Here is a 13,499-nt window from a genome sequence, read left to right on the forward strand (position 1 = left end):
CTGGGGCAGAGCATACCTATGTGTAAACATTAGCTGGGCATAACCATTAAAGAGGAGGGAACTTTATCAAATAGAGTGACAAAAGGAAGTGGTAACATGGTGATGGGGAGAGGAGGGCATGTGAAATAATGTGTCAAAGGAAATAAAAAAACAAATGTTTAAATTTCTGTTATTGTCTCTTAAAACATAGGAAAAGCACTTGATAATATCATACAGTGAATTTCTAAGATGACAGTTTTCTTGAATTATGTCAGATGACTTTTATAAGCCACTCTTAGGGAAAGCTATACATCTTAAGAGAATAACAACAGAATTATTAATCAGAGACAGATTTATTATTACTGTATTTTCTAATACTCTCAGTTGTTCTCCCTCAGCATAAAGACCTCTTTTCATTGAAAATGCCACAATTTCTGCACTGAGTTCTGTATAGAATATATGCTTAACTAATGCTGGGTTATTTTTAGAAGAGTATAATTAACAGTAAATATATGATATTTGTAGTTATTTTTGTGCTGACTCAGGATATAAATGTAGGGAATAATAGAAGTTTTGATCATTTTCTTTGGTCTTTAGGAAACCTGAAAAACATAGGGACATTAAATACACCCATTCTATTTTGTTTTATCTACTTCGGATAACTCCAGTGACAAACTGGTTTGAAATATAGGTTTTATTAATTGAACAATGGTATGATCTAAATGATCTAAAAAGAAAAAAGGAAATCCCAAGTGAAACACATTTAATTTTTAAAGAATCAATTCCAACAGCTCAATTACCCACCTGCTCTCATCAATTGAAATATTTAATCAGCTATGATGGCTTATGATAAATACCTTAGTAGCACTGCAGTTGAATTGCCACATGACTTTGCCAAAAATTCTTTGCTTAGAGCTAGTTTTTTCCCCAAGGTCTGAAATTATTTTAATACATTTATTTCAATGGAAAATATGAGGTAGAATGGCAAAATAATGGAATATGGGGTTTCCCTGAAAAATCGTTTATATTGGAAGTTTTCAGAGGATACGGAAGATGTCCACTAACACGCCTTGGGAGGCGGGGGAAACCTGGGCCGCTGACTAATTCTGGCATCTTTCAGATAGGGAGGGACTGGGTCCCTCTGTACCCTGGCATGAAATGCACTCAGGAAGAAGTGGATTTGAACTTGCTGAGATATACGCACACCGGGGCCATGGACTCCAAGAACCAAGACAGCTTCACCTTCCGCCTCTGGGACGGTGACAACAGGTCACCGGCATTTGACTGCCACATCACCATCAAGAACATGGGGAAAGGTAGAGCACTTCTGTCAGGCTTTATCGGGACGAACTCGTACAGCTGACGTGCGCTGCTGTAAACCTCTCCCATCTTCTCTCCCTCTCTTCCTCCTTCCCTCCTTTCCTTTCTCCCTTCCATCTTCAGACTTGAAATTCCATCAGTTATGATTTGATCCGTGGGCTCCTCACTTGTTTTCCCTGGTTTACAAGAGTAGCCAATTCATGTGTTAGTTTCAGTATTTCAAAAAGCCCATTAAAAATCCGGCCTTGTCTGCAATATGGCTGCACAGGTTACTTTAATTGTCAAGGTTTTATGCTTTAAGGAAAATTTTACAAATCAATGCGCCAACCCTAGTTTTATCTTCAGGAATTGAATGATTACTTAAAAACAGAATTTGAAAGGGAAAAGATTTCCGGTACAGTAATGATAAAGGAAATATAAATGAATGTATTTTTTAAAAATTTAAAATAATACAAAGAAATTTTGTTGTTGAAAAGGTTGAAAGTTGTTACTCTTTTCACTTTGGAAGTGCTAACACATACTCTTTAGGGATGAGGGAAAATGCTGTAAGATAATAAGCTTTTCTGTTTAAAAAAAAATGTATTTTGTATTTATTTGGCTGCACCAGGTCTTTGTTGGAACACACAGGCAGGATCTTTAGTTGTGGAGAGAACTCTCAGATGCAGCATGTGGGATCTAGTTCCTTGATCAAGGATTGAATCCAGGTCCCCTGAATTGGGAGTACAGAGTCTTAGCCACTGGGCCAGCAGGGAAGTCCTGATAGTAAGCTTCTCTTGAATTAATTAAGCAGACCATTTGCATGATGGGACTCAACAGCACATAAATGGCAGAAGGAGGAGAGCAAAAAAAGTACTGAAAGCTCAGCAAGGGAGTGAGTAGGTCTTTGATTCTCAACTGTTACTACTGCACACTTTCGCTTAGAGCTTGTGTGAGGAGAGTAAAGATCCTACCTCATTCATCTGTATAGTCTAAGATCTATACATTCTCAGGACCAAGCGAAGTCTTAGATCCTTAGTACATGCTTGATTGATAGATTAACAGAATGCTTTTTTTTTTTTTTTTTTTGCCTTGGCTGCCAGAAAGCTCAGAGCTAAATTAAATTGGATGCTTAGGTACAGTAAGTTTTACTTCATGTATGTGGTAAAATTACAGCTGTCCTGAATTTTTTAAAACAAATTTTAATCCAGATTGACTGATTTGGTTATTTTTTTTGAAGGAGAAGACTATATATTTTATTTACTTATTTTATTGATGATACATAATAAGTTCATGTACTGTACACATTTATTTCTCTTTGCAAAAGTAAGACTACATTCTTCATAAATACTTGTCCAGGCAAAATGTAATGCAAGTGAAGTATCTGGGCAGACAACATATGTATTTGGGCAGCAGACTGTCCTGTCATTCTTAGCATGGTGCATTCCCTGGGGAGCACAGAAGTATTCTGTTCCATGCACACACCTGGGGATTCGTTCTACCCAGGGGCTTCTTTGTCTCTGAAAGGCTTGGAGTCACTTTGAGAATGAGATGTGGATGACAATGGACTTCCCACACGGTGCAGTTGTAAAGAATCCTGCTGCCAGTGCAGGAGATGCAAGAGACATGGGTTTGGCCCCTGGATCAGGAAGATCCCTTGGAGGAAGAAATGGCAACGCACTCCAGTATTCTTGCCAGGAGAATCCCATGGACAGTGGAGCCTAGTGGGCTACAGTCCATGGGGTTTCAAAGAGTTGGACATGGCTGTGCATGCACACATGGGTATGTGAAGGAAAATGGGAGAATTTCACGGGCTAGGCTTGGAGGTAGGGTACTTGCCCTTTGTACATCCTGGTGGCTGAATCACCTTAAGGAGTCTGGGCAGTGGAAACTGGAACAATACATCCAGAAGAAAAAGTACTGAGGCTGGTGAGGTCCTCCCTAGTCTCTGCTACAAGTGGCATGTGATTATTTTCTAAAAGGATTTGTGAAAATTTAATCAAGTAGATACAGTAACCTGTTGAAACTTTCAGTAGTTCAGAAGCTTTTTTTAAAATTTGGTGGTATTTTTTAATCTCTGTACAGAATCCTATCCTTCCTTCTTTCCTCCTCCTCCTTCACTGCTTTGGTTTTTTCCTTCCTTCCTTCTTTTGGAGGAAATTTTCTTAGGTTGCAGTATAACTTTATAATCAGAATTGTTCATCTCTAAATGAAATTATACTGAATTGTTAGACTAAATCAGACCCTAACATTAGCATATTTGAACACTTTTTGGGAGCCATTATAAATAACATTATGCTTTCCCGTTGTGCCATGACTTCTGATTTGCACGGTGGCAGAAATGACTCGGACATCTTTGAGAGACGTTTAGAAGGACATTGCCTATAGTTGACCCTCATCCATACTCTGACTAATGTGAAAAACAGTGCTGAAAAACTGGGTTCAGGCCAAACCTAGATATTTTTCCTCCTTTCAGCTCTATCTTCTGCTCTTCATCCTGTGGGTGAATTTTATTTCCTGGCTTTGTTCATTCCTCTTTCTTCTTTGATGTATTCATCTTAACTCCCTCAGAAGCATCTGCGGCTCAGGTTTTGATGTAGAATTAGGTTGACTGTTGATTCTACATTGAACTTAAGTTGCATTTTGAGTTAAAAAGCATAATATATAGAAAAGACTAATTTGATCATCTAAAACAGCATTTCCCAGTCATGGCAATATCAATATTTTGGGATACCTAAGTCTTTGTTGTGCACTATAGAATTTTTAGCAGCAGAAAACAAAGAAGAACTAAAGAGTCTCTTGATGGAAGTAAAAGAGGAGAGTGAAAAAGTTGGCTTAAAACTCAACATTTAGAAAACTAAGATCATGGCATCTGGTCCCATCGCTTCATGGCAAATAGATGGGGAAACAATGGAAGCAGTGAGAGACTTTTTTGAGGGGGTGGGCTCCAAAATCACTGCAGATGGTGACTGTAGCCATGAAATTAGAAGACGGTTGCTTCTTGGAAGAAGAGCTACTAACCTAGACAGCATATTAAAAAGGAGAGACATTACTTTGTCAACAAATGTCTGTCTAATCAAAGCTGTGGTTTTTCCAGTAGTCATGTATAGATATGAGAGTTGGACTATAAAGAAAGCTGAGCACCACAGAATTGATGCTTTTGAACTGTGATGTTGCAGAAGACTCTTGAGACTCCCTTGGACTGCAAGGAGATCCAACCAGTCCATCCTAAAGAAATCAGTCTTGAATATTCATTGGAAGGACTGATGCTGAAGCTGAAACTCCAATACTTTGGCCAACTGACATGAAGAACTGACTCATTGAAAAAGACCCTGATTCTGGGAAAGACTGAAGGCGGGAGGAGAAGGGGACAACAGAGGATGAGATGGTTCGATGGCATCCTGATTCAATGGACATGAGTTTGAGTAAGCTCCAGGAGTTGGTGATGGACAGGGAAGCCTGGCATGCTGCGGCCCATGGGGTCACAAAGAGTTGGACACAACTGAGAGACTGAACTGAGCTGAACTGGTCTTTACCTATTAGAAGTTAGTCATTGTTCAGTTGCCAAATTGTGTCCAACTCTTTGCGACCCCATGGACTACAGCATGCCAGGCTTCTCTGTCCATCAAGAACTCCCAGAGCTTGCTCAAACTTATGTCCTTTGAGTCGGTAATGCCACTGAACCATTTCATCCTCTGCCATCTCCTTCTCCTGCCTTCAGTCTTTCCCAGCATCAGGGTCTTTTCCAGTATTAAAGAGAGTAAACAAAAATAGTGAAATGTTTGAGTGTGTGCTCTTGGGTCAGATGGCTTGGGTATAAATTCTAGCTCTATCTTTCCTCATTGTATAATCATTTCCAAGTTGGTAACATTTGTACACCTTAGTTTCCTCATTTATAGCCTAGACGCATGGCAATGGCTAATCACAGTGTTGGTGTAAAGTTTTAAGAGTCTTTCTCCCTTACTTAGCACAAAGTTGAAACTCAAGGGTATTTTAATTATGATAATTTTTTTATGAACCTCAGGTGAACAAAATTTGATATAACCTTTAGTTTATGAAGCTCTGTATCCTTTGTGTGTGATCAACTTCTTTGCTCATTCAGACACTCACTCATACAGTCTTTTAAATACACATAACAGCACCTGTGCAGCCACCATACATACAAGAACTGGAATATTAACAGTATCAGAATCTACCTATCTACCCGTTCCGTCCTCCAGAGAAAACCACCATCCTGAATTTTGCGTTCAGTTTATTACTTTGGTTTGTAGTTCTCTGGGACTTGCTCACTCAACTGATACATGTTAATAAGCTACATCTGTGTGACTGCGTGTAGCTGTAGTGCATTCATTTTGCTACTTTGCAAAATTCAGCTGTGTGAATAGGCCACAGCTTGTTTATCCATTCACCTTCTGAAAAGGCATCTGGGTTGTCTCCAGTGTTTTCAGTTCCAAACAGAGCTGCTGTGACCTTTCTAGCACAGACCTCCTGGGTACAAGTGCACATGTTTCTCTCCAGCACACCACTGGAGTGGCATCACTGGGTCTAGGCATATGTGAGTATCCAACTCTTTACAGAATAATTCTAGGCTGTGTACCAGTTTACGCTCTAACTAGAACTGTATGCAAGATTCTACATCCTCTTCAACACTTGCCGTCTTCAGCTGTCCACATCTTGCCCTATCAGAGTGATATGAGATGGCAATTTATTGTGATCTTGATCTGTAGTTCCCTGACTATTCATGAGAATGAGCATATCTTGCATCTTTATTGGCCTTATGTCTTGCCCCTTCTCTGTGATATCTGCTCATGTCTTTGGCCAAATTCTTTGATTAGTCCCAGTCATAGAAACCTTACTATATCATATTAGGTTTTTGTTTTTTTTTTGTCACTTCTTAAGTATTTTTTTATTAGAGTATAATTGCTTTACAATGTTGTGTTAGTTTCTGCTGTACAACAGTGTGAACCCCCTCTATGTGTACATGTGTACATATATCCTGTCCCTCTTGGACCTCCTTCCCAGCAACAACCCCTCCATCCCACCCATCTAGGTCACCACAGAGCACCGAGCTAAGTTCCCTGTGCCATTCAACAGCTTCCCCACTAGCTATGTTTTACACATGGTAGTGTATGGGCTTTCCAGGTAGCTCAGTGGTAAAGAATCCACCTGCCAGTGCAGGAGACACAGGAGATGCAGGTTCAGTCCTTGGGTTGGGAAGACCCCTGAAGGAGGAAATGGCAACCCACTCCAGTATTCTTGCCTGGAGAATCCCATAGACAGTGGAGCCTGGCAGGCTACAGTCCATAGTGTTGCACAAAGTCAGACACTGCTGAGCACCTGAGCACACCTGCCTATGAATGTTTGTATGTCAAACCTAATCTCCCAGTTCATCTCTCTCTCCGCTGCCCCTCATGTCAACACATCCCTTCTCTACATCTCTGTCTCTATTCTTACTTATCCTAGAATTGAGATTTTGATTTCTGCAGTTTGGCCTTTGCTTTTTAGCTTCACTATGGATGTTTTATTTTTCAAATTTTGACCACCATCTCTTCTGCCACACAGGTGATATTGTCATCCTGGCAAAACCACTTGTGGTGTCTAAAGGTGACAGAGGTTTCCTGACGACCACCACTCTCCTTGCTGTGGATGGAACAGACAAGCCCGAGGAACTTCTCTACGTCATCACCTCCCCGCCGCAATTTGGCCAGGTTGAGTACGTCCGCTATCCTGGGGTCCCCATTACAAGCTTCAGCCAAATGGATATAGCAGGACAGACAGTCTGCTATGTAGATAAGAGCACGACAGCTGTCCACAGAGACACGTTCAGGTGAGCCCTGAGGAAACTTTTCAGAACACCTTCTTTGAATGAATGCTTAGAAAGACAAAGGCAGGGAAAAATATGTCCTTTTCCAGCTCGGGTATAAATCTGCTCTTCATCCATTGCCTCGATGGATGAGAGAGAAGGGTGCATAATTAAATTAACAGTAGTAGCCAGGCAAGAAATCAGGGCTTGTTTTTTAAAAATAAACACCTAAGCAAATCTCCATGCAAGCTGTTCAGTGAAGAGACATGTGAAGACCTGAGGATCTCCAGTAATGAGAGATGTGGCAAAGTAATTTACCTCTTCATTTGAGTCTGTTTTTCTATCCAAGGAAAAGAAATTTGCTAGTAAACATTTGGCATAAGCAAACAGTGCCTTTTGATACAATGTGTTTGGGTAACTATATCATAAATCATGTTGTCATAAAGTGGATCATATTTCCCCATAGAAACAGTGTTATAATTGGGGGCTGTGCACCTGTTCAAGGATTCTGTATCAAATAAATCACTGGGAGGAATAACAATCTGTTGAAAAGGCAAAGATACAACATTAATGAAAGTCTACATTCATTTAAAATACTGAAATCTGTTTCCAGTCACATAAAGCAAGAAAAACTCTAGAGGGTTTATCCTTTAGCAGTTATCAAAACTGGCTGAACTTGGGGTTCTTGATAGAAATACAGATTCCCAGAGCTGGGTTGAGAACCCAGAAATCCTGGACCAGCTTTTGGGGGACCTTGGTACACATCTAACCCTGAATTCTCCAATTAAGAAAGAGGCTCTGAGAGTGTTGATTTATCTTCCATACACACAGGGCTTCTGTCCTCCACTATGATTTTTGTCATGTCAGAATGCAACCTTCAAAAGAATGCTATAAAATAACACAACTGTAGCAGACTCCTATGTTATTTAACAGGCTCCCATAAACTATCAAGTACACGGATAACCCGTGTCCAAATGCCACTCTCCTCTATCGTATATCTTATCTAATTCAGTATGTCTGCCATGATAAACAATGTTTAAATGTCAATAAAGATTATTTTGCTTGCCTTTTTGGTATTTGGAATGATGATTTGAAAAGATGAGTTGTATAGTTAGGTAAAAAAAATCCAGGGAAGTGTAGACTAATACCTCCTTTTTTTCTTTAGACAAATGTTCTTAACAAGCAGATGATCATTTGGTGGCTCACTATCTTAATACCAGTTCAGTGCTTGAGTGTTGCTAAGTGTCAACTAAAACATCAGAAGTGGGGATTACTTTTCACACTGACTCCTTGGCTTGGGATACGGTACAGAGTCATGAAAGCAGGAAACTGGGGTCAGTTCTGTCTTTCATGACCCACATCTCTGGTTTTCCTCAAGTCATTCCTTCTCCTGTGCTCCTATAAACCCTTCTGTGAAAAGGAATGAAGCTCATAGTAGCTATGTCACAGTTGTTGAGAGCTTTAAATGAGCTTATGTATAATGTTCTTAATATGGAATCTAGAAAAATGATACTGACGAACCTATCTGCAGGGTAGGAATAGATGAGCAGACATAGAGAATGATTTTGTGGACACAGTGGGGAAGGGGATGGGGGACGGACTGAGAGAGTAGCATTGTCAGACATACACTACCGTACAGAAAATAGATAGCTGGCAGGACGCTGCTGTATAGCACAGGGAGCTCAGCTGGATACTCTGCGACAACCTAGAGAGGTCGGACGGGAGAAGGGGTGGGAGGGAGGCTCAAGAGGGAGCAGGTACATGTATATATATATGTGGCCAATTCATGGTGTTGTACGGAGGAGACTAACACAACGTTGTAAAGCTACTATATTCCAATAAAAACCCCAAAACACGACACATAGGAAGAACAAGATAAGTATTGGTTTCTATTATGAATATTAGATTTCAATGTTTATTTTAATGTTAATAATGTTTCTATTGTTTTTGTTATTCTTATAGTTATTGTTTACCATATTCTTGACTTGGCCCCCTTTTTTTGTTCTCCAATCTTTACAATACCAAGATTAATCTTGAAGGAAGGAAGAAGTTATAAAGAGCAATATGATTCCTTTTTTCCTGCTTAGTAATGGAGGGTGGATGCTTATTAGCTTAGTGCAGGTATATCAGATTCAGGGTTTTTCATTTGACACCCATTTCTGGAACTTCTTTTTCCTGTCCATTCCTATTTGCTTCCATCCATGCCTATGGGAGAGTCTGCTGAAGACATTCATGACTGTATTGGAGAAACCAGAGATTCTGCTGGTGAAGCCAAAGAATGAACACATAAAGATGTTGAGAAATAATGATTAGGCCTTAATTAGATGGTAGTGATGAGCTGAGAATAAAAAACGGTATCTCTCTCTAATTCACATCCATAGAGAATCATACTTGAGGGTGTTTATAAAATCATTCATCCCAGGAGTTTCTAAGTCTCTAGATTCTCAGGAGAGTTACCTGAGAGATTTACAAAATTTAAATTCTTGGGCCTCACTGCAGAGAGACAGCCTTAGTAAGTCCAGTTTCAGGCTTAGGAATCTGTATTTTCAAAGCTCTCCAGGTGCTTCCGATGCCGCTGGGACTAGCCATGTCCAATCCAGTCCAATGCATTGTTCCCAGTGTGTTCTGAGGCATCTGAGGGTTTACAGGAGCCTCTGAGGTCCTCTCCCAGACAGCACATGAAGGGGCTGAATTGATGGTGTTCTGCAACTCACATCTTGAGTTACTAAGATAACTTTGTTTAGTTTGTTGGTGGTTTGACTTTTAGTTTGTTTTGCATAGAGAGCTTCTGGGCAAGGTTTTCATTTAGCAGAAACTCTGTGACTCAATTTTGTAAAATGAGTGATTAGTACCACCAATGCTACAAAGATGCAAAATGATGTCGGCTGGTACAGAAAGGAGACATTAAGTAATAGAGATTCGAGAGTGAGAAACTCCTTTTTAATACTCTCAATCCTTCTGTTTATAGAAGGAAGTCTCAGGCGGCCTGTGCTCATATGTCCTTAACAGCTCTTCAGTATGGACTGTTTTTCCCTTTTTAGCAAAGAGCGTACAGGCCTCAGGCTCCAAGCCATTGGCCAACAACATCTAGCGTGAATGAAAAACAGTTGGTTTCTTGTATTTATTTTTGTGGTGTTTATGGTGATTTCGTTTTTATGAGTGAAAACTTTGGTCTTTTAGTCGTTAAAAGGTTTCTTTTCAAGTACATTTATTTAAGAAGAACAATGAGTTGATATAAAGCATAATAAGAGTACAAGTAGTACCAGAAAATGGCAAAAATTGTGAAGGTGGTGTTTGAATGACTCAAGATTAGGAAACAGGTTCATCGAGACAATAAACAGCAAGGGTAGGAAAACACTGATTTAATCCAGCCCCTTCATTTATGTGTAAGAAAGCTACTCTTGATACACCTGTAATGGATCAAGCAGTGTGTGCGTGCATGCTAAGTCGCTTCAGTCATGTCTGACTCTGTACGACCCTGTGGACTGTAGCCTGCCAGGCTCCTCTGTCCATGGGATTCTCCAGGCAAGAATACTTGAGTGGGTTGCCGTGACTTCCTCCAGGGGATCTTCCCAACTCAGGGATCGAACCCTTGTCTCTTATGTCTCCTGCCTTGGCAGGTGGGTTTTTTACCACTAGTGCCACCTGAGAAGCCCCATCAAGCAGTGTCCTAGACCCTTTTTACTCTGAAGCCTTACACCACCACCTTGAGAGAGATGTCTTGTTCCCATTTTATGGGTGAGAAAAGTGAGTCTCAAAGAGGCAAGAAGTCACCTAAATTGACATAGCTGACTATCAGAGCTAAATTTGGGCTGAGATCTCATTGTGGAGAGATCTGACTGCACTAAAAACCTTGTGGAGAATCTTTTCTTGTGGGAAGGACCCTTCTCCATGTGCGTCATTCTGATGTTTGGCCAGCAGTTTTGCATATTTATAATGGAAGAGCCTCACATCTGCTGAAGACCCTTGTTTTAATCTTGTCATTTCACTAACCCAACCATTGTGTTGTTTGTCAGGTGGCGTTCAACCAAAGCTGAAAGGCTGTTTTTTTAATGAAAGTGTGATCATGGTGCTTTTTAAAAATTAAATATATGCAACCAATCTAATCACCTAAATTTATGTTGCTTGCTGTTAAATCTGGCAAGGAATTTGGCTGGGGAGAAGAGATAAATTCTGTGGCAGAGAGCTTCCCTCCTCCCTTCACTTTTTAATGTAAGCTCTGGCAGCATTAATTAAACGGGGGAGTTTAATGGTCAGATTTTACCTTCTGCAAAAATATTTTGTGAATCATAAATTTCTCCTGTATTGTTTGGTGCTGCTGGCCTGGAAGAAGGATTTGGCAGCACATTCTGGGACAGCTGACACCAAGTGATTAGCAAGCTGACTTCAGCTGCTGGCAGCCGGGTTCTAAAAGAACATGCTAATGTCCTCCATTTTGACATGCCGGTTGGACTTTTTTTTTTTTTTTTCCTGAAGAACTGGCTCTATTTATGATTCCATTTTTATCTTTTAAATGCCATGACAGATGGCAGATTCTTCAGCCAACTCTATTGCCAGGAAATGCAGAAAGCTTGAAAGCACCATGGTAATGGTGAAATCAGGCCGGGCAGGCACCCCACACAGATCTGAGAGTCATTCCCCAAATTTCATGAGACAGTGGTCATCTTGGCTGCATTTCCTCTCAGGGGGTGCATAATAAAGGGAATTAAACAAAATGGACCCACAGAAGGACCTGCCACCTCAACACCACTGGCTTCTTAAGCTTGACTGGATGCCATAATAGCAATGGCACTATTGTTATAAATCTTGGAAATCTATTTGGAAGGTTTCTTCTGAGGGGGATGGTGTGGGCCATTTGCAAGATCATCTGGTCAACGTTTACAGGCACAAAGCGTTGACCTTGTCGCACTGGTTCTGCTAGGCTTTTTTTTCTTTTGACTGGGAATCCAACCAGGGCCAATTCACCCCGTCTCTCACTCTCTCTGATAATATTCTCTGCTTGTGAATAGTTTGCACTGTTACTTGTGAATGTGGAAAGATGTACTTGATCCAGTCATGTTGGGACATTGCATCCTTTTGGCCACTGGCTTGTTAGCTTTCTGTCCATGCAGACAGCTGCCTGAGCGTCCCAGCTGGGAACACCGGACTCAGGAAACATGTTTCTTATCTTAAATGGTCCCTAACCCACTCACCCTCATTCCCCTCTGACTGAGGGCAGACTGCTGATTTTCATTGTGGTCAGATGCCCGTCAGAGGCAGAGAGGAGTCTAAGATGGACTGCCTAGATCATGAGAAAACTTCAGTGGCCTCGGACAGGTCACATGTATGTGGATAATGCAGCCACTTTGAGACTGAGCTTGGGGCACCCAGTTGGGCATTTTTGGAATTTAGTCTCCAGAGGAGAAAGTCAGAATCAGATACTCAACATGGCCACCTCTGATGCGCCCCTGGCAGCTTCACCTCCTTGCTCCTGATGGCTGTCCCTCCCCTTCTCTCCTATTTTCTTTTTCTTCCTTCTCCACCGGTATTTGACATGCCTACATGTTCTCTGGCTTAAGTCTGTACTCAACTATAAATTGCTAATTTAAAACTCTCCAAAGAGCATGTTTTTATATAGATAGCCATTTTATATTGTGAAAGAGGGCAAAGTTGAAGGCATGAAGTGTGTTTCTGGAGAGGTTGCATGAAAATGGAGGCCCTGAGAGGATGCCTAGTCTCCAATTTTTACCTCTGCTCAGATAGACTCCAGGGAGGAAACATGACAGAGTTAACCAGAAAACAATAGAGTAAGGGCATAATTCCATGAAAAGCATCCCCTGAGAAACAGACTATGATTTTTGTACCTAAAAATGTGTATCACCTGATCTTTGATATTGTCAAGGTGACTAATAACTTAAAAGGTGAAGAGCATACACAAATATTTTTTTCTCAGGTGTGATTTTTTTTTCTTCTTAAAAAATAATAGATTTTGCAAACACTCCATGATCCAGCAATGAAATTACCTATTTGCTTAGGATATATTTATCCAAACATATTGTTTTGTTTTAAGGAAACTATGATTTTGTTCCATCTACATTTCTAAAGTTGATTCCATATTCTTGTTTGAGCTATGGGGGAAAAAGAAACCAAACAGGTTGTGTTCTTTAAAAATCAAGGTATGTGACATGTCCAAAAATGTGTTTTATTTTGAGTATTTCACTTAGCAGTTTTAACTTTTTGGACAAGGATTCCTTTTCCATGCATCGCATCCTATTTTCCTAGTAGGCAGTCTTACCAGCTTGATAATTAGAAAGCTCAAAAATGTTAGCCTAGCCTTCAAAGCAAAATCTGTATCTGCCAAACTCATCTCCCTGTAACTTCTGGTCCAGCTGCTCTTGTCCCTGAGTCCTTTGCCTCAGGCAGGCTGGCAGACTCATCACGC

At 40.6% G+C, this 13,499-nt stretch overlaps 1 protein-coding gene across 4 annotated transcripts in view; it reads left to right on the forward strand.

The window, feature by feature from the left end:
- Positions 1–13,499, forward strand: part of FREM1 (FRAS1 related extracellular matrix 1) — a 177,789-nt gene that overhangs the window by 120,408 nt on the left and 43,882 nt on the right. For 2 of the 4 annotated variants that reach the window (XM_061425260.1, XM_061425258.1), the window contains exons 23-24: positions 1,100–1,295; positions 6,838–7,102. In XM_061425260.1, coding sequence (XP_061281244.1) covers positions 1,100–1,295; positions 6,838–7,102 — 461 coding nt within the window. Of the gene's footprint in view, positions 1–1,099; positions 1,296–6,837; positions 7,103–13,499 lie in introns of those variants that run through there. The other 2 variants (XM_061425261.1, XM_061425262.1) reach the window with 2 other exon arrangements.

This window comes from Bos javanicus, chromosome 8, assembly GCF_032452875.1.
Source record: "Bos javanicus breed banteng chromosome 8, ARS-OSU_banteng_1.0, whole genome shotgun sequence".
NCBI lineage: Eukaryota > Metazoa > Chordata > Mammalia > Artiodactyla > Bovidae > Bos > Bos javanicus.